Source organism: Prunus avium, chromosome 1 (genome assembly GCF_965620075.1).
Source record: "Prunus avium chromosome 1, drPruAviu1.hap1.1, whole genome shotgun sequence".
Lineage (NCBI taxonomy): Eukaryota > Viridiplantae > Streptophyta > Magnoliopsida > Rosales > Rosaceae > Prunus > Prunus avium.
This window is the reverse complement of record NC_142284.1, coordinates 56,675,907-56,697,511: the sequence shown is the minus strand read 5'-3', so window position 1 is coordinate 56,697,511 and position 21,605 is coordinate 56,675,907. Positions and strand designations below refer to the sequence as shown.

The following is a 21,605-nucleotide window of genomic DNA, read 5'->3' as shown; positions in this document are numbered from 1 at the left end:
TGCTTTGTTTCTTCCCTGCAGCAGACAGTATAATTTAATATAATTAATCAGTTTTAGTTATTAAATTAAGTTAATACCCTTAATTTAATTAGTTTTTGTAGTTACCCAGAAAGGTTCCATGAATGTAGCCTGGTCTAGTTGATTTCGTATGTTTTAGTTAGGGTTCTGTTTATACATGTAGAGCTATACGCTATGTCCTTATGACATATCCTTATCCTGGATTTTCCTTGTCTGTGTTCTGAAGGACTCCTTAGCTGTGGTTGTCTATATGTTTGGGGAATAGACAGAGCTGTAAGTAACTATAATAAATTCAGTTTGAATTGATGTGGAATAGATATGAGGTGTTTTTGGTTACATTATTGCTGTTATACTTCAGACATGATTGTTATTATATATATTGGAGCTTCGATTTCTTGTTCTAGGTCTTTTGTGCGTTCTGAAATATATACAACATTTACTAACCAAATTATCAATATCGCTTTTATATACCAAAATTGAGTTCTAAATAAAAACTTAATTTTGGTTTATGAAAATCATCAATACTTAATTAAGCAACTGAGGCTCCTCAATCATATTCCATAACTTAGCAAAGTGCTTGTAAGTCTCCTCGGATGCTACCAGCTGGGCATCGATCCAGCTAGCCGGTCTAATGGCTGACCACTTCACGTTTGTACCTGTACTTGCAAACATGGTTACCACTATGTCATATTAAAAAAATATGGTCACCCTAATAAATGATAATTTTATAATAGTTTGCACGAGTGGTGCTTTGGAAATCCAATTAAAACTCATTTCCATCAGATTATAATATCTATGTGCATGTGCTTGGTTATCATTTCTTACAAACCCAGGTTCATTACGAATTTTAGTTCAACAATATGAATTGTCTCATTTTTAAATCTTCATTTAGCGGTCAACTTCAAAAAAATTCAATAATATATTTAGTCGTGATCAATAAAATATACAGACGAGCATATTTTTTCAAGAAAACATCGAAATGACAACTATTTAACTGTGTGATTAAAGAATTTTAGATTCCAAATCGCAGATATAATTTTTTGATAAAATTCCAGAAAAAATAGACGATTTGCAGTGCTGACTTGACATTATATACATCTGCAGTGGGCAGATCTAACAATTGAAAGAGTTGGAACTGCATATCTGTTATCCATTCAATATATAAAACATAAATAACATTTATACCCTGCAGTGACCACATCTCTGGTATGGAACTTGTAGACCAGACATGGCATGTGACCCACAAAGCCACAGGAACCTGCATGGGCTACCTTTTCAAGTTCTGAGAGTACCATGATGTTAAAATTCATTGCACTTTCGTTGCAGACAGACTCATCAAAGCAAGAACCTCCTCTTTTGGGCCTACATCTTATACCTGCTTGCTTTACAGATTCTTTTCAGAAACAAGCCATGGCAAATACAATTGAGATCTCACCCCTTTTTTTTCTAGTTTTGTCCTCCACTTTTGTTAGAATAAAGGGTTGTCCAGCTAATTAAATCCCACTCACCCTTGCTTTGTGATTATAAAGCAATGCGCATGATTGAAACTGCTGATGGTGGGGGAGAAAATTTGTCTAACACTCACTCACTTGAGTCTAGAAAATCGGAATAAATCGATAAATTCTAAACCCTAAATCTTTATAATCATTATTTGAGTTCAATCTTTGATTAAATCTAAAAAAATAAAGCGTGTGAATACTAGTTTTTGCATATTGCACTGATGTCTCTATTTTAGAGGAACATGAGACTAAGCTGATGTTGTGATACAATCACTCGTTGCATTGTTCATATACACGCAGTATCCAATGTTTTAGGTTGTGGATCACCATGGTCCATGTCTTTTGATAAGCATATATATTTTAGTTCACTAGTTATGTGGTGGTTGATTTGATCGTATCGAGACATGATGGCTTGCACTTTCCAGGCTTCATGCAGACTTTAAAATAAATAAAAAAACCTTATCAAAGTATGCCTCTAGCAAGAATGGACTAAGTATCTAAAATTGAAAAGAGAAAACATAAAAAATAAAAAGGACAACTTAGTCTCATTACTACTACAAAAACCACTTTGCGCGACGAATGACTTTTGGTCGCGCAAAGTTTGCGCGACGAAATTTTGGTCGCGCAAATTCTGTCGCGCAAAACTCGTGGAGAAAGGGTTTACGCGACGGCCAAAATTATTCGTCGCATAAAGCCACTTTGCGCGACGAAGGATAACAACTTGCGCGACGAATCATGACGACTTTGCGCGACGAAAACAACAACTTTGCGCGACGAATATTAATTACTTCGCGCGACGAATCCTGAAAACTTTGCGCGACGGACAATAACAACTTTGCGCGACGAATATTAATTACTTTACGCGACGAATATTATATACTTTGCGCGACGAAAGTTAATGTCGCGCAAGTGTACTTTGCGCGACGAAAGTTAATGTCGCGCAGTGTACTTTGCGCGACGAATGTGAACGTCGCGCAAAGGTTTGCGCGACGAAATATTCATTTTTTTTAATTTTTGTTTTTTGAAAATTTTAAACTAAAATAAACTAATTTAATAGTTTGCGCGACGAAATATTTTGTCGCGCAAGGTTTTTGACATTTTTTTAAATTATTTCTCTTATATCAATTTCATTATATTAATTTTTTTAAATTTAATTTAATTGTATGATTTTATTTTTCTTAATTACTTTAATTTAAATTGACATATTCAAAATAAAATTACATAAGAAAAATAGTGGTCAAATTATCCAATATACATAATATTCAAAATGTACACTTAAATTAACAAAGTACAATAATAAAATCTACAAGCCTCTTATATCAAATCCTCAACTTTAGCCATCAAAGCCTCAACAATTCCCTACAAAAAAATATATATATATATATTGTCAAATAACAAAACAATAACATAAAATAATGACAAATAATTGGCATAAACTCAAAACTAACTCCAAAAACACATATCAATGAAAAAAATTTAAAATTTACAGAGAAGTGAGTGTGAAAGAATTAGAGAAGATAGTGAGAGAGAGATGAGAGAGTGAGTGAGAGTGAGAGATGATGAAAAGAGAGATGAGAGAGTGAGAGAGAGAGAGAGAGAGATAGTGAAGAGAGAGATGAGAGATTAAGTGAGAGGAGTGAGTGTGAGAGAAATGGTAGGATTTGGGGAGTGGGAAAGAGAGAAATGGTAGGATTTAGAAGACATTGAGAAAATGGTGGAGGAGTTATTTTGCTTTTAAAGAACGTATCACTTTGCGCGACGAAACAATATATTGGTCGCGCAAAGTGTTTAAAAAAAATTTTAAAAAAAATTCCCATTTTCGGTGCCCGCCAAATTTTTTCAGTTTTGCGCGACGAATTTCTGGTCGCCCAAACTTTTGCGCGACCAAAATATTCCCGCGTCCCATTTTTGGTGCCCGCCAAATTTTTAGAGTATACTTTGCGCGACGAATATTTATATATTGGTCGCGCAAAGTCGAAATTTTTTTTAAAAAAATCCCATTTTTGGTACCCGCCAAATTTTTAGAATATATACTTTGCGCGACGAATAATTATATATTGGTCGCGCAAAGTCGAAATTTTAAAAAAAAATCCCATTTTTGGTGCCCGCCAAATTTTTAGAATATATACTTTGTGTGACGAATAATTATATATTGGTCGTGCAAAGTCGAAATTTTTTAAAAAAAATCCCATTTTTGGTACCCGCCAAATTTTTAGAATATATACTTTGCGCGACGAATAATTATATATTGGTCGCGCAAAGTCGAATTTTTTTTATTATTTTAAAAATCCCATTTTTGGTGCTCGCCAAATTTTTAGAGTATACTTTGCGCGACGAATATTTATATATTGATCGCGCAAAGTCGAAATTTTTTTTTAATTTTAAAAATCCCATTTTTGGTGCTCGCCAAATTTTTAGAGTATACTTTGCGTGACGAATATTTATATATTGGTCGCGCAAAGTCGAATTTTTTTTTTTTTTTTAATTCCCATTTTTGGTACACGCCCAAATTTTGAGAGTATACTTTGCGCGACGAAATAGCAATTGGTCGCGCAAAGTCTTAAAAAATATTTAAAGCTAGTAATAAATACATATACTATTCAATTTCTTAAGTGTTATACGTACAAAATAAATAAATTTAAAGCTACTCAACGATCCAACCGTCAAACTTGTTTGTTTATACTTCGAGATCATATACACCAAAATTCAAAAAAAATAAACATTAAGAGATCAATTAATGGGACAAAATATTTCGACAGTTATAAACGAAAAATCATGATTTAACGGTTATTTCAACCCTGATTTTGATGATTTTTTACAGCTACACTCCTTGACCCTGTATGAATACAATGATTGCATTCGATCGTCAATTTAAAATATTTACACTAGTAGATACCACAAAATCGTATGTTATATTTAATAAAAGTATAAATAAACTCTTATTTGTTAGTGAATATATTGTTTTCATGGCATACACATTCTATGAAACTAGTTTCAACGATCCAACCGTCAAATTTGTTTGTTTACACTTTGAGATCATATACGCCAAAAAACGGAAAAAATAAACATTCAGAGATTAAGTAATAGGACAAAACTTTTTGACGGTTATAAACGAAAAATCACGATTCAACGGTTATTTCAACTCTGATTTTCATTATTTTTTACAACTATACTCCTTGACCCTAGATGAATACAATGATTGCATTCGATCGTCAATTTAAAATATTTACACTAGTAGATACCACAAAATCTTATGTTATATTTAATAAAAGTATAAATAAACTCTTATTTGTTAGTGAATATATTGTTTTCATGGCATACGCATTCTACGAAACTAGTTTCAACGATCCAACCGTCAAATTTGTTTGCTTACACTTCGAGATCATATACGCCAAAAATCGGAAAAAATAAACATTCAGAGATTAAGTAATAGGACAAAACTTTTCGACGGTTATAAACGAAAAATCACGATTTAACGGTTATTTCAACTCTGATTTTCATGATTTTTTACAGCTACACTCCTTGACCCTATATGAATACAATGATTGCATTCGATCGTCAATTTAAAATATTTACACTAGTAGATACCACAAAATCTTATGTTATATTTAATAAAAGTATAAATAAACTCTTATTTGTTAGTGAATATATTGTTTTCATGGCATACGCATTCTACGAAACTAGTTTCAACGATCCAACCGTCAAATTTGTTTGTTTACACTTCGAGATCATATACGCCAAAAATCGGAAAAAATAAACATTCAGATATTAAGTAATAGGACAAAACTTTTCGACGGTTATAAACGAAAAATCACGATTCAACGGTTATTTCAACTCTGATTTTCATGATTTTTTACAACTACACTCCTTGACCCTATATGAATACAATGAACCACTTCGATCGTCAATTTAAAATATTTACACTAGTGGATACCACAAAATCTTATGTTATATTTAACAAAAGTATAAATAAACTCTTAATTGTTAGTGAATATATTGTTTTAATAGCATATGTATTCTATGAAACCAGTTTCAATGATCCAACCGTCAAACTTGTTTGTTTATACTTCGAGATCGTATACCCCAAAAATCGGAAAAAATAAACATTCAGAGATCACGTAATGGGACAAAGCTTTTCGATGGTTATAAACAAAAATCACGATTAAACAGTTATTTTAACTCCGATTTTGATGATTTTTTACAGCTACATTCCTTGACCCTATATGAATACAATGAACCAATTTGATCGTCAATTTAAAATATATATTTTCTAACAAAAACCCAATCCGAACTACAATAATATATTTTTCTAACAAAATAATTTTTTTATTTTATTTATTTTTGTATAGACTTTGCGAGACGAAGATTATTATTTCGTCGCGCAAAGTGTTCCAATTTTTTATTTATTTTTTATTTAATTTTAGTAAAGACTTTGCGAGACGAAGATTATTATTTCGTCGCGCAAAGGCATCCAAAAATTTTTAAAAATAATTTTTTATTTATTTATTTTTGTAAATACTTTGCGAGACGAATCACTATTCGTCGTGCAAAACTGTGTGCACCGAATTCTAGTATTCGTCGCGCAAAGTTACTTTTTGCGACGATTCTTTGCCGTCGCGCAAAGTTTTGTCGCGCAAAGTGACTTTGTGCGACGATTTGTTTTTCGTTGCGCAAAATTGAGTCGTGTAAGACTTTGAGCGACGATGATTTATATTTGTTGCGCAAAGTGACTTTGCGCGACGAATTTTGTTTGGTCGCACAAGGGTTTTTTTTAGTAGTGCATGTTTCACATGTTTAAACCTCATTAGGCTTGAGCATATATAGCTTTAAGGTAGTGCAAAAGCTCAAGTATTAAGGTATAAATTAATCTAAAGTGGTGCCTAGTAATTTGGTTTTAAGCACATGCAGCCCATTGTTGAACCTTTGCAGGTTCAAGGTTCCTTCAATTTTCACTCTTTCTGCTTCCCCCGATGCCATTTTGGTAGCCAGGAAATCGAAGTTGGCGTCAGTAAAGCAAATGCAAAGCAAAGTCTCCTTCCTAATCTCAATATCTAATCCTAATTAATCAAAAAGCGTTAAAGAATTGGAGATTCCTTCTTTTCCTATGCTCTCGTGATCTCTGTAATACTTTTCTCTAAGACTTTGCTAATCAAAGGTACCAAATAAGGTAGAAAAACTTGTATGAAACAGAAATAACAATGTTTTGCTATTTTCGACTAATCACATATTGGCATGTGAAAAAGTAATCACACGTTACATAATGTGATTGATTGGAAATAACAAAATAGTGATATCTCCGTTTCAAAGTGTTTCTCCAAATTAGAACCCCACCAATTCATTACGTGCATGAGATACTGTTCATATAAATTAGGGTTTTAGATTGCCAAAAAAAACTAACCATTGATGTCATATTTAATTTTTTTTCTTATCATGCTTTGAATTACAAAATCGCTCATAATTAAGATTTGGTAATCAAAATTTCTATTACATCATTTAGACAAAGATTTGATTTCTCTAATAATATATAATCAATTATATTAAAAAAATATATGTATGTTCTCAATTTTTTTGTAAGGCTTTGATATTTGAAACACTTTGGTTGGTGCATGCACCAACTACCACTATATACTCTCACTCCTTCCTCTCAATCCCATCACTCAAAAAAGTACCGCAGTTTATCTCCCTCCCCTTTGAGAATCTTTCGAACCCCAACAATCTTTTTCTTTTAAAACATGTGGAAATCAATGGGTTCCTCACAATTTTCTAAACCGTCCTATCTTTTCCTTTTTCTTGCTCAATTGAGCTTAATAATTCATGTGTGTCTTGGGGCAAGCAAGCTAACATCACTCTACCAACCTCCACCCATGGCCCTAACTTACCATGGTGGTGATTTGCTCCAAGGGGACCTCCTAATTTCAATTCTATGGTACGGAAATTTCTCACCACCTCAAAAATCCATTGTTGTTGATTTTATTCTCTCTCTTAATCATATTGATCCACAAAAAGACCAACACTCCAAGTCCTCAGTCTCTCTGTGGTGGGGCACAGTCCAAACCTACATGAAAAAAGCTGGCAAAAAACCAACCCGCATTTCTCTCTCAACCCAACTCTCAGACAAAAACTACACAATTGGCAAAAACTTGAAGAAATCTCATGTCTCCGAGTTGGCTCACCGGGTCAACTCGCCACCCGGTGGGTTGACTCTTGTTCTCACATCGCATGACGTGGCGGTTGAGGACTTTTGCATGAGCAACTGTGGGTCCCATGGCCACAAAGGCAACTCGGTCTTCATCTGGGTTGGCAACTCGGTGATTCAGTGCCCGGGTCAGTGTGCGTGGCCGTTCCACCAACCCGTGTACGGGCCACAGACACCGCTGGGTGCACCCAACGGTGACGTGGGGATGGATGGCATGGTCATAAATATCGCGAGTCTTTTGGCCGGTTCTGTGACGAACCCGTTTGGAAGTGGCTACTATATGGGCTCGGCTGAGGCTCCGCTGGAGGCGGCTTCGGCTTGTCCTGGGGTGTATGGGAAAGGGGCTTATCCGGGTTATGCTGGGGTGTTGTAATTGGACACAAGTTCTGGTGCGAGCTACAATGCGATTGGTGTGAACGGGAGGAAGTACCTCTTGCCTGCTCTGTTCGATCCCAATACTTCTCAGTGTTCAACCATTGAGTGAGAGTGTTGAGCTTAGAAGGACACGTGGCTCTTTTGTGGTGATCATTGTATATATTAATGTGTGGGTGTAAGTATAAAATGACGTGGTTAATGTAACTATTGCACTTCAAACCCATTTAGTAAATGAATTTCACCTGGCAGGTTTTCTTGCTTTCAATTTCAATGCCTCCTCGCACATATTAAGAATTTTGAAGGCAGAAGGGGCCACGAAAAGTGGCCCACCTGGTTGGGATGGGCTTTAAGTCCAGTTATAATATGTGTTTTGTGAAGAGTTCACATGTGAACAGCCCGTTTATAAAAATCACTGAATTTGGGTCCTTTACAGTTTTGTTGTCACGAATTAGCCCAAGTCAAAAATGCATGTAATTAAGCTAATGTCTTTGAATTGTAGACATCATGTACTTAGTCAAGTTTGCTAGAGTGAATGTACTTCTCACTCTACACCAGAGTTCGAATCTCCCTTTTTATAATTTTGATGAAATTAAAATAGAACATCACTTGTATTAAAAAAGAAAAAGAAAAAGAAAAAGAAGCTAATGTCTTTGAATTACAACAATTAGTAAACTACATAGGTTAAAACGTGAAAATAAAAACTATAACGACCAAACTGAAATTTCTCATAATTTGTCATGAATCTATTATCTGCCTATGCAAATATAAGTAAACTGAAAGCCAAGATATTGTTGGTGGAATTGCTTTCCAAATTGGAGTTTAAATACACTCATTTCGTAAATTCATTCTCACATCATATGTAAGCACATTACCCTATTGGAAATCTTAGTTGTTGCCTAATGTTTGAATCCATGTTTTCTTGTAGTGTGAACATATTGAATTATTTTGGTGTTGGGGAAAGATGCAAACATGCTAAGGAATGTTATCCACTACCCAGCCCATATCCTGAATCCAAAAATTATCTTTTAAAAAAAATTTGGGGAAAATTTGAATTTTTTATTTTATACAAGCTGTATTGGGGGAGGGGAGAATCAAAACCATTTGAGCTACAAGGTCCTGAATGTGAGTTGAGAAGAGAAGACAGAGTTATATAATTGGTGAAATCTATGAGATGTGTCAGCATGGGCAATTTGGCAGTGGAAGAAGAAGCATTGATAGCTTGTTTGGTTCGAGATTTAGGAGCTTGGGAATGAGTTTAAAATTGCATTCCCATGTTCGGGAGAAATGAGAGCAAAGAGAGAAAGCTTCAGTATTTAATACAAAATCTTCCCTTTACATTATACATGGTCCTATTTAGGGATGGCAAAAATCCCCGCAGGGGCGGGTCCTCATCAGGTCCCCGACCCTAATGGGGGGAGATTTCGGGGCCAAATGGATATCGGATACGGGGATCCCCGAACTTGAAAAATCCCCGACGGGTATGGGGAGGGGATGGTATTGACGTCCCCATCCTCGAACCCGACCCGAAAATATATATGTTTATATTTAAATAAATAAATATATAATTATAATATTTATGTTTAACCCTAAGTTAACCTCCCTCTCCTAATTCTTCATAATCTTATTTGGATTTTCATGTTGATGTGATTTTGAATAGTTGAGTTGAACTTTATAGTTAATTTAAATGTGTTGAATGATAATTTAATATGAAACTTAATATTAAAATGTATGATAAATATTTTTTATGCAAAAAAAATCAGGGATTCGGGGTGGGTATGGGGGATAGTCCCCCGACGGGGGCGGGGACGGGGATTCCCCGAAACCTATTAAACGGGGATTGGTTCGGGGGTGGGGGTGGGGATGGAGAGCGGGGATGGGGATGGTATTGTCATACCCGGCCCTTACCCGGATTTAATTCAGCTTTTCCACTTTGCACAATGCATCATTATAAAAGCCTGAGCCAGATTAAACTTCAACTACCAATTAATCTTGCATTCTCTCATCCGTAAAAAAAGAAGAAAAAAAAAAAATCAAGATTTCTCATGGCTTCAAGCACGAAGACTACATCCTTTTACATTTTTTTACCAACCAAATCTGAAGAGGAAGAGGCAAATAGGACCAACAATCCTGAGGAACAAGAAAAAAGTGTTGAGGTGGAAATCAGAGGGTTTTTACCAAAGTGGAAGACTACTTCCTTTCACACTTTTTTACCAACCAAAGCTGAGGAAGAGTTGGAAAAAAAGGCCAACGATACCAAGAGATGTGTCAAAACTGTCCAGGTCGAAATCAGAGAGCTTCCATCGACACAAACAAGGGATTATTTTTCTTTATAGAAGGTTTAGTGATTGCAGGTCCCCTAAATTTGTTTAGTATCTCTGGTTTGGCTATAAAACAAGAAGACAAACGTGAAAGAATAATTTAGACGTGTGTGCATGAGATGGAACCGGATATGGTCCAAATAATACAAATTTAATTAACAACTAGATTCAACACAAATAATACATAATTAATTAACCATAAACAGTGATTTAATCAAATCATTCTACTTCCTCTGTGCTAGAACCACCTGGTTGACCACTTTCTCAAAATCCACAAAAGACAACCCACTAGGACCAGTAGTGGCCTGCTTTGCCAACTTCTTCCACTCCAAGGTTTTCTTCCTCATCTCCTTGCCTTCCTCTTCCTCCATCAACTTCCTCACAAGCCCCTCCACATAGTCTCTTTTCACATCAGGGTCTATCTCCAACCCTATCCCCCATTCTCTGCAACTAAACCTACAATTGGTCTGCTGCTCTGCAAAGAAGGGCCAGCAGATCATGGGCACTCCACCACATACACTTTCAAGCGTAGAGTTCCATCCACTGTGCGTCAAGAACCCTCCTGTGGCCAGGTGGTTCAGGACTTGTTCTTGAGGGCACCAATGTGTCAATAAGCTCCTTTCTTTCGTCTCCTCCACAAACTCTGCCGGAACTACAGCTGATTCTCCCCCTACAAGGTCAGGCCTAATAACCCACAAAAATGTATGCTTGCTGTTTGCAAGCCCCCAAGCAAACTCAATCAGCTGCTCAGATGTCATGACCGTGATGCTTCCGAAATTGACATAAACCACAGAGTTGGGTTCTTTCGTGTCGAGCCATTCAAGACACTCTGGTTCTTCTGTCCACAGGTTTGACCCGATTGACTTCAACTCGTTGTCTGCTGGGATCTGGCTGAGTTGTAGATGGAGAGGTCCAATGCAGTGAATAGGTGAAAGCGAAGTTGAAAGTGCATCTATGACTTCATGTTCTAAGTCATAAAACGTGTTCAAAATGATAGCTGAGGCTTTTTTAGCTCGTGTTGTTTCGTGCAGGATAAAATCCAGTATGGGGTCGTTTGGGTCTGTGGTTCTCATGAAGGTTGGGATGTCCCTCAATCGGATATCTTTCATGCCTGGTATCCAATCGATCACAGTCTCCAAGTATCCGTTTGTCAAATAACTGGCATCTGCAAATTAAATCAAATTATCAAATTAGGAAAGTTAGTTAACATTTTAATTAAAATAAAAGTTAATCATATGAACAACATCAGTCAATATCAATAAGGTTGAATTCATTACTTCATACCACACACCATTAATAGGCCTGACATGTTACAGTATTTGGTATATTATTGATATCAACCAAACATACAAAATATCGACCAAATATCCACAATTATTATACTGCAATTGTAGATTTGTACCTAATAACAAGAGAACCCTTACACAAAAGGAAATAGCTCTATTATGCTATTCGGCCAATCATGGTATGATACACGTGATAATTTTTTCACATAATCGATTCTGATTGATCGGAAATAGCAAAACAGTGCTATCTCCGTTTCATACAAGTTTTTGTGCAACAACAAACGCTTGTTTTGTTTTGTTTTGTGTTTTCTACAAATTAGTATGCACTTTATTATTAAAAATGAAAAGCATAAAGATAAACAAACGCAAGCTAAACAGTACTTGGGTCTTTCATTTTGATTGAGATTAATACCTTTAAGAGGAGTGAGACCCTTTTCAATGAGACGATGGAACTGAACGTAGGACATGAAGCCACAAGCACTTGTTGTCCAGAAAAGCACTTCTGGAATCCCTAATTCCTCTGCTGCATCAAGAGTGAAGCTCATGACACCATCAGAAAGTATGCAACTCACAGGAGGAGAATCGGGCGAAGAGTTTAGCTTAGACAAAAGCTCTCTGAAGTGAGGCAAGCAGTGTCTCCTGGTGGAGTAACACAGAGATGGTATGTCTTGGGTGACGTTGGCATCCGTTGGAGGCAGGCCATCCGGAATGTTTTCGAACCGAAAGGAAGGAAGGCCATCGAGAGAGTTGGGGCCTCTGGATTTAAGAAGGCGTTTGTGGTTGAACTCTGTGTTCACAAAGGTTATGTGGAAGCCTTTGTAGTGGAGGAGCTTGGCTACTTTGAGCATTGGGTTTATGTGGCCTTGTGCTGGGAATGGTATGCAAACTGCATGAGGCTTCTCTGCCAAACCAACTGAACCCATTTCTCTGCTTCTCTCTGTTTTTATTTCCCTCAAAATCAAACACGAATATGAACACGACACGAACACGAAGCTAATGAAAATGGAAATGGAATGGTGTGGTGGGAAGAGGAAGTGTTCGCAGTTTATATAGAAGGTAAGGGGTGGGCTGATTAGTAACACTTACACACCCATTTTTTAATTAATTTAAAGGTCAAACAAATCGGAAAGATTTAGCTGTATCGTTCATAAGCAGAATGTAATCATATTATATATATTTTTTAGGGGACATATCATATAATATTCAGAGTCAAATTGTCAATCTTATTGCCGACTTAGTTTTAACAGAGAGGAGAGGACGTGCCACAGTGAAAACCGCATGCAAGCATTTAAAGTTTTTTTTTATCATTCATTCGTATTGACTATCTGGGTAAGTGTGACCATATATGAAGCTTTTGATCGGCATCTATAGCAAGTGTGGGGCATCGCCTCATTGCAAAGTCTCATGAGGTGAAAGTATTGAGAGCTCAGTTGGCGGCAGAGCAGAATTTGGTTGATGAGTATCAGCGTAATATCAAAGATTGAAAAAGGATAGGGCAAAGACGGCAGAGAAGAACTAATGCTAGCTTCAAATATTGCAGGAAGAGAATGAAAAGCTATCAAAAATGGTAGATTTTTATTCTAAAGACATGTAAAAGCAACTGGAGGCCTTGAAGAACTCAAGGAAGCGCATGCGAGATCAAGAGAGGAGTTCAAGAGAGAAGTGTGTGATATTTGGAGGCTCAAGTGATAAGCCCCAAGAAGCGATGCGTGAAAATCCAATAAAGGATATCGAGAGGACCAAACTAAAGTCTCCTGCTGTGGAAAAATGAAGCTTTGATTTCTTTACTTTAGAAGTGAATGGTGTGGTTGAATATTATTGTTGTTGTTGTTTTTTTTTTAATGTGGACAATTGTAAGTGGTTTTTTCTATTAATTAATAATTATAATATTATAGTTTTATTTTTTATTTTTGGTTCTATTTTGTATAGAATTTTTTTACCTTTTAGATGTTGACCCCTGCAAGGAAAATTCTTGGATCCGCCACTGCAAGCATTTTAAGTTTTTTTTATCATTCATTCGTATTGACTATCTGGGTAAGTGTGATCTGATCTCAAGGCTTAAATTCTCCATGGATGGGCCTTCGAGTAAACAGAGTCCCAATCACTATAAATATTATACAACACCACCTCAATGATAGGGTCCCTATTCAAGGGAAGGATCGCATGGAGATTTATGAACGAGCATCCCTAGATGCGATTCAGTGATCTAAACCATCTATTGCTTAAGTTTTCCATGAGGAATTGTTCTTATAAAATATTAGTCAATTTAGAAACCATTGATTTGATGATGTATCTTTCTGTAATAAAAAATAGAAACAAGAACAGTGTCTTTGATAAACACTGAAATGACCTAGATGATAACTTTCGACTTAACAAATGATTCTAAAATAAATGCCTGAAAAACAGACCGAATTATGGAATCAACTTGCAAGGTAGGTTGGGTTCTAACAAAACAATGAATCCTCACAAATGAAGAGACTTGTTATATTACGCGTGCATTCCATGCCACAAATAGGAACAAACAAGTGGGACTAGTGTGTAGGAGAAGATTTTCATGAAACGAGAATATCACTATTTTGCTATTTGCGGCCAAGAATGCTATAACGCGCATGGTAACACTTTCACGTGATATAGCATTATTGGTCGTGCTATCTCCGTTGCAACTAAGGCAACTTGTTTTGGTGGGGGACATAACACAATTGATCTCTTTGTTGAGAGAGACCACTCTTAAAATGGTGGTCATGAACATTACTATCACATTATGTGTCGTTGAATAATTTTTTGAAATTTAAATAACGGATAGATTATATCAAACTAATCTGATAACACATAATGTGATGATAATGCGCACTATAAACACTTTTTGAACACTTGGATTGGATATGATGATTCCATTATTTGCATTGGGAGTTAGATTTCAGATCTACTGTTGGATTTGTTGGTATATGTTAAACGAGTTCACCCTATGATTAAAAGCTAATGTAATGTGAAAAAGTATCATCCAAGGTCATTGGTGTGTACTTATGTGAACAAAAATGAATTAGAAACATGCTATTAATTTTTCTGGTTGGAGAATATTATATTATTAGTTACAATGACAATCAATAATTAATTAGAAAGAATTAACAAAAACCTACTTGTTATGTTAATAACCAGTTGTTATCAACTTTGCTTGTATGAGGCACGAGCCCATGTGGGAGGACCATCGTTGCATCGGGAAGGCTTTTTAGGCTGAAAATGATTGTTAAATTAAGGGGTTTGGACTGCTTGCGTAGTGGCTGAGGTAAAGGTTCAAACATATATATATATATATATATATATATATATATATATCGGATCCGTGACACTATATTTTATATACAAATTTTGACATAATTTTTAAATTATTAGAGGTTAAACCTTTTGATATAAAAAAAAATTATTTAAATGTGAATCTTATATTTATCGGGGCATATCCGTGGCCCCATATATATATATTTTGTTCTTTCTGAACTTAATTATATATACGAATCTTATATGCAAGTTGCAACTATAGGAAGATTGTAACCCTCCAAGTTGTCCCAAATGTCGAATGTAGGTGGATGATATAGAAAGATGTTAGGAGAATGTCTCAGCTAGCTGGGGGATATGGGCCCCATAGTTTTTGAAAAGTTTTAAATGCTTTCAATTTATTATACTTTTCAACTTTAAATGTGATATATTTTGCTTCCAAAACAATAGGATTTTTTATTTATTTAATATAAGCGATATTATAAGAAGGTTTTTCACACACACTACCATAGTATCATGTATGTTTGAACATGAGACGCCTAGTTTGCAAGTCAAGGCCATATCTACTGGCTAAACACCGTTGGCCAAAACAATATGATCTACTTCCCTTGAATAAATAATTTTAACATGTGAAAATTTCAAAACAAACATATTTGAAATTATATTTTCATAATGAATTTCACTAAACCAATACCAATTTATTTCTTCACTTTCACCTCCAAAAGAATGAATCTCCACGGATCAAAACTCTTCTTCAGCTTTGGTTGGTATAAAAATGTAAAAGGAAGCAGTCTTAGTGCTAAAAGTCATGAGAAACGGAGGATTGTTTATTTCTTTCTTTCTTTTGTTACAGATGAGAGAATTCAAATAGTTGAAACATTAGGGTTTAATCTGCCTCTGCCTTTTTGTATAACTGGTTTGTTTCCAGATTCGGAGTAATTGCAATATGGCATGCATGTAAAGGGAAGATTTTGTTTTAAATGATGAAACTTTCTCTTTACTATGTCATTCTTTTTTCCTGATATTTTTACTGACAAATGTCATTAATCTCAATGCTTGTTCTTCAAATGCCCAATTGCCCATGCTAACATAAACCAAGAACCACAAGAATGGAAATTAAAGTAAACAATGATACATTACATATAGTATTTAGCTAATTATATTACGATGTGTTCTCAATTCAGATTGCATTAATTTTTTTAAGAGATATTTTTATGGCTCCACCACAAGAAAACAACATTATTACTGATGTAATCGGTGCCATTCATAGTTCAGTATACTCGCTCCATTTAAGTTTTTCTGCCATGAAAGAGAGAGCTGTCCTTCTCTGCCATAACCACTTATGCCCTACTTGTTCAATATGTTCGCTTCAATTATGAAGATGGGCTGGCATTCCCTAAACATTAGGCAAGGCAGGTACTTTGCCTGTCTAATAGGGTGGACTTTGTTTTGCATTTGGACGTTGGTTTAAGGCAAATGGCTTGATTAGATGTCACATTCAGGATCGCTCCGCCGTAGCACGATAGGTTTTGTTTATGGGAACTCACAAGCAACTTCTCAGTGAGTCACTCATCTTGGGATTTCTCTAGCCCCAACTCGCTTAACTTCGGAGTTCCCATGAATCCGAAGCCAGTGAGCTTCCAAAAGGCCTCGTGCTAGATGGAGATGGGTATGTACATATAAGGCACATCACCCCATCTCCGTTGGTCGATGTGGGATGTTACATTAGAAGTCAAATATAAGCTCAAATCACTAAAAATACATCACAAACTAATCAATCTCTTTTTGTTGAGCTTAGCCAAAAGTTCCAACAACAACACGCCTATCAAAAAATACAAATTGGATCACTTCAAGGCCTACTATGCGAGAAATTTTTGTAGGTACCCAGTACACCAGTTGGCTAGTGTACCCACCAATAGGAATAAGACACGTGTAATAATTTATTTTTAGCCTTAAAATTGCAGTAACTTTTAACTCCGTTAGCCTTTTAACTCTGTTAGTGTTATGCACAAGACTCTACATTACAAACATGATGAATCCGTACACACAGACATCATAAACTAGTACTTTTCCCTTCAACATCAACACCATAAACTAGAAATGCGTTTGCATAGTTGGCAAGAAAGTCCAATATTTCCTTATCAAGATACACATCATTGAACTTTTTCCATCCATCTGTAAAAATTAAAATTGAAGATATCATCAACTACAGAGATTAAAATTGAATGAAAAATTCGAACACAGCAATAGAATCTACAAGAACAAGAAGGCAACCATAGACCCACCAGCATAGGCATGCAGAGCTTCAATGGCTGCAGCTCTGCTCAAATCAACAAGAGCAGACCCATTCTCCTTTGAATCCGAAAGGGTGGACCCAACAATTTGTTTCACTTTCCCTTGAAACCAAATCAACATAACAAGTACAAAGAATTAACAAAACACAAAAACACAACTGGGCTAAATACACACACATATAAGATGAGAATACCAATAACCATACCACTATTGGAGCAAACCCCTAAGAACCCAAAACCAGTGCTCTCTCCGATCCCAAATCCAACACTTCCAAGCGCACCCAAAACCCCATCAACTCCTCACTCAACCCTCACTCTCTCCCCAACTTCTAACCACACCCACCTCCTCAACTTCCTCAAAACCGATATAAAAAACCCACCATTTCGACCCCAATCTTCCTCAATTCTCTCTTTTGTTCAGATTGTGCTTTGAATTTTAACAAGGGGGAGTTCGATAATTTGGAGAACAAAAGAGAGAATTGAGAAATAAAAATGGGAAGACAGCAAAAGCCTAACAGAAGATTGGTAACGGAGACAAAGTTAAAAGACTAACGGAAGATTGGTAACGGAACAAATAGTTAAAAGGCTAAAAATAAATTATTACACGTGTCCTATTTCTATTGGTGGGTACACCAACCAGTTGGTGTACTGGGTCCCTACAAAAATTTCTCCTAGGGTGGCATCTCTCCTAATTGGGGTGAACAATTAGTGTGAAATACGGATAGCTCAAGATGAAAATGATTTCAACGATCATAAGGGCAATATTAAAAATTTTAACAAGGGTTTGACAGATAAGTTTTCTCAATAATATTTTCTATTCCATTTAAAAAAGTATAAAATATACAAGAACGGGCAATCGCCGCCTCCAGTTGGTGAAGAGTGATCCAATCTCATTATAGAATACAAAAAGATAAAAAACCATACATAAGAACAAAACAAAATGAAAAAAAAAAGAACAAAAATTATTAGAAATTCAAGAAGAATACAAAATGGTATATAGTCTCGCCAGCCGCCCCTCGATTATGACCATAGTCTAAAATATTAATAATATCGATAATATCCGTCATGGATATTTCAGAATGTATCCATACACATATCGTATAAATATAAATAATACCGGAAAATATCGATGTCGATAATAGGCAATATTTTGTCAAAATATCGCTATAATATCCAAAATATCGATGTAATGGAAAAATGAAAAAATAAACACAAAGCACACACACAAAGGGGATTCAAACCCTTGCCATTACACTCCTCCAACGCCTTAGACACCATGTTGCTCATGTTTTTATGATAATATGCTAAAATATGTATAATTATATTGTTTTGTTTTGAACAATTGCATGCAAAACTATTTTGGGGGTTTATCATTTGATGACTACTCTTCACAATACACTTACTTTACACATAGAGATGATGAAGATAGTGAAAAATTTGAACCTCATAAGAACTCTGGTATTAAGTCACTCATGTATCTTACCATGCAATGTATAAAGTGTAAAATATTGTAATAAATCATTATATATAAATGATTGTGGTGTGTTTAATTTTCTTTCATTAATTACTACATATTTTCGACACTCAAAGTGTTTGTCAACTCGCTATATAATCAACTTAAATCAGTTAACCCATCATGTAATGCATTTCCTTCCAATTTTTTGTGATAAACTAATAGATAATTGACTGAATAAACATTCTCCAAAGTTTCAATAAAAATTTTCAAGTTTTTATTCAATTTTTATCGATATCGATAATATTTTGATATTTCCATTAAAATTTCCGTGTTTTTGGACTACCGATATTTTCGATACCATCGATATTTTATACCTTGATTATGACACACTTTATGGAGACAAACTTGCTTTGCACCTCATGACAGTTTTGGTTAGACCATCGATTGTATGAGCAAATGGTCAATTATCATGCATAGGCATCATAGATATTTTGATAGGCTTGAAATTTTTGTGTGGACTGGATCTTCATCTGTCGCATTATTTGACTTTAAAAAAAAGGGTTCCTATAAAACTAGTACTGTAAGAGGCTTCTCTTCTCACCTCCATATCCCATCTTTCTTAGCTTCTGGTTCAATTTGTGTGTGATTTGAGAGGGAAAAAAGAAAACAGACAGAATGAGTTCAAATGGTTTGATAGAGAAGCCACATGCAGTTTGCATACCATTCCCAGCTCAAGGCCACATTAACCCAATGCTGAAACTAGCCAAACTCCTCCACTACAAAGGTTTTCATATAACCTTTGTGAATACAGAGTTCAACCACAAACGCCTCCTTAAATCCCGAGGTCCCAACTCTCTTGATGGCTTTCCATCCTTTCGATTCGAGACCATCGCCGACGGCCTGCCTCCAACTGATGCAAATGCCACCCAAGACATACCATCCTTATGTGATTCCACTAGGAAACACAGCTTGCCTTACTTCAGAGACCTTTTGTCCAAGCTTAACTCTTCCCCCGATTGCCCTCCTGTAAGTTGCGTAGTTTCTGACGGTGCCATGGGCTTCACTCTTGATGCAGCCCAAGAACTTGGCCTTCCAGAAGTGCTTTTCTGGACAACCAGTGCTTGTGGCTTCTTGGCCTATGTACAGTACCACCGCCTCATTGAAAAGGGTCTAACTCCTCTCAAAGGTATTATTCTCAACTTACTTCTAGTTTGGTCATTTGGAATGACTGACTTTGTAATGAACATATATTTACTGATCATGATCTATTTTTTATTTTTGGTTTGTAGATGAACATCTTGTCCTAAACCATGCTACTTGACAGTATTTTTAACGCATTATTTCTTATTTTGATTTGCAGATGCCAGTTATTTGACAAACGGCTATTTGGAGACTGAGATAGATTGGATACCAGGCATGAGAGGCATCCGACTAAAGGACATCCCCAGCTTCATTAGAACCACAGACCCAGATGATATCATGCTGGATTTTGTGGTGCATGAAACAGAGCGAACTCGAAAAGCTTCTGCTGTCATCTTTAACACGTTCCATGACTTTGAACATGAAGTTTTAGATGCACTTTCGACTTTGCTACCACCTATTTACTCCATTGGACCCCTACATCTACAGATTAATCAGATCCCGGCAGATAGCGAGTTGAAGGAGATAAGATCAAACCTATGGACAGAGGAACCAGAGTGTCTAGAATGGCTTGACTCTAAAGAACCTAACTCTGTGGTTTATGTCAACTTTGGAAGCATCACAGTGATGACAGCAGAGCAGCTAATTGAGTTTGCTTGGGGACTTGCAAACAGCAATCAGACCTTCTTTTGGGTGATTAGGCCTGACCTTGTTGGTGGGGATTCAGCTGTGGTTCCACCAGAGTTTGTGGAAGAGACCAAAGAAAGGAGCCTGTTGGCAAATTGGTGCCCTCAAGAACAAGTCCTGAGCCATCCGGCTGTAGGAGGGTTCTTGACTCACAGCGGTTGGAACTCTACTATTGAAAGTGTGTGTGCTGGAGTGCCCATGATCTGCTGGCCCTTCTTCGCAGAGCAACAGACCAACTGTAGGTACAGTGAGAAAGAGTGGGGCATTGGCATGGAGATAGAGAGTGATGTTAAAAGAAACTACGTAGAGGGGCTTGTGAGAAAATTAATGGAGGGTGACGAGGGCAAAGAGATGAGGAAGAAAGCCCTGGAATGGAAGAAGTTGGCAAAGGAGGCCACTAGTCCTAATGGCTCATCTTTTGTGGGTTTGGACAAAATGGTTAACCAGGTGCTTCTGTCTCCATGAAATATTGGAATTGATAAAAATTATTCCTAGTTGCTACTTTGTATTTGGCCTACTTCAACCTAAAAATTCTAGTGCTTGAAAACCATGTTATTCTTACTCACTTGCACTATCATAGTAAGCTGCCTCATATCCTGTTAATATACCTAAGATTATGTTCTTTTTCCCCTCATTAACGGAGGAGCTCGATTTGGCAAGACTGTCAGCAACCATGTTCTTTCTCACCCATGAATAAAACACACTCAAATTAAAACAAGCGTGACAACAAGATAAAAGAAATTCACACCTCCATAACATGTATTACTCACCCATGAATAAAACTCTATAAATCATTGCTTTAGAAAACCCAAGAAAAAAAATTAATACCTGGAATATATATATATATATATATAAATTCTCTTATGCGGACATCCGGATGTTATTATCGTACGGACGCCGTGTATTTTGTACTACCTCTCTCTGTTTTTCTGCCTGTTTATAATAGGATCCGCACGATAATAACGTGCGGATATCCGGATAAGAGAATAACTATATATATATATATATATATATATAAAGAAACCGTACAAACACTATTTATTTTATACTATCGCTCCGCTATTTC

The 21,605-nt window shown here is 36.1% G+C and overlaps 2 protein-coding genes and 1 pseudogene across 2 annotated transcripts; 2 read left to right on the top strand and 1 right to left on the bottom strand.

The window, feature by feature from the left end:
* Positions 1-7,192: 7,192 nt before the first annotated feature.
* LOC110751998 (protein PHOSPHATE-INDUCED 1 homolog) lies at positions 7,193-8,336 on the top strand (annotated as a pseudogene).
* Positions 8,337-10,538: 2,202 nt separating this feature from the next.
* On the bottom strand, positions 10,539-12,828 carry LOC110751996 ((R)-mandelonitrile beta-glucosyltransferase-like). The gene is made up of 2 exons (XM_021952570.2): positions 12,105-12,828; positions 10,539-11,571 (listed from the first exon to the last, which is right to left on the bottom strand). The coding sequence occupies exons 1-2, from the start codon at positions 12,613-12,615 to the stop codon at positions 10,631-10,633; spliced, it is 1,452 nt and encodes a 483-aa protein (XP_021808262.1). The 5' UTR covers positions 12,616-12,828; the 3' UTR covers positions 10,539-10,630.
* A 6,467-nt stretch (positions 12,829-19,295) lies between these two features.
* LOC110747234 ((R)-mandelonitrile beta-glucosyltransferase-like) lies at positions 19,296-21,161 on the top strand. The gene is made up of 2 exons (XM_021947442.2): positions 19,296-19,898; positions 20,073-21,161. The coding sequence occupies exons 1-2, from the start codon at positions 19,388-19,390 to the stop codon at positions 21,002-21,004; spliced, it is 1,443 nt and encodes a 480-aa protein (XP_021803134.1). The 5' UTR covers positions 19,296-19,387; the 3' UTR covers positions 21,005-21,161.
* The last annotated feature ends 444 nt before the right edge of the window (positions 21,162-21,605 follow it).

Bases quoted from the DNA above. Each gene is read 5' to 3' on its own strand.
- LOC110751996 (XM_021952570.2), bottom strand. From the start codon at position 12,615: ATGGGTTCAGTTGGTTTGGCAGAGAAGCCTCATGCAGTTTGCATACCA. The intron at 11,572-12,104 runs GTATTAATCTCA...TTTAATTTGCAG, and splicing joins GGGTCTCACTCCTCTTAAAG to ATGCCAGTTATTTGACAAAC.
- LOC110747234 (XM_021947442.2), top strand. From the start codon at position 19,388: ATGAGTTCAAATGGTTTGATAGAGAAGCCACATGCAGTTTGCATACCA. The intron at 19,899-20,072 runs GTATTATTCTCA...TTTGATTTGCAG, and splicing joins GGGTCTAACTCCTCTCAAAG to ATGCCAGTTATTTGACAAAC.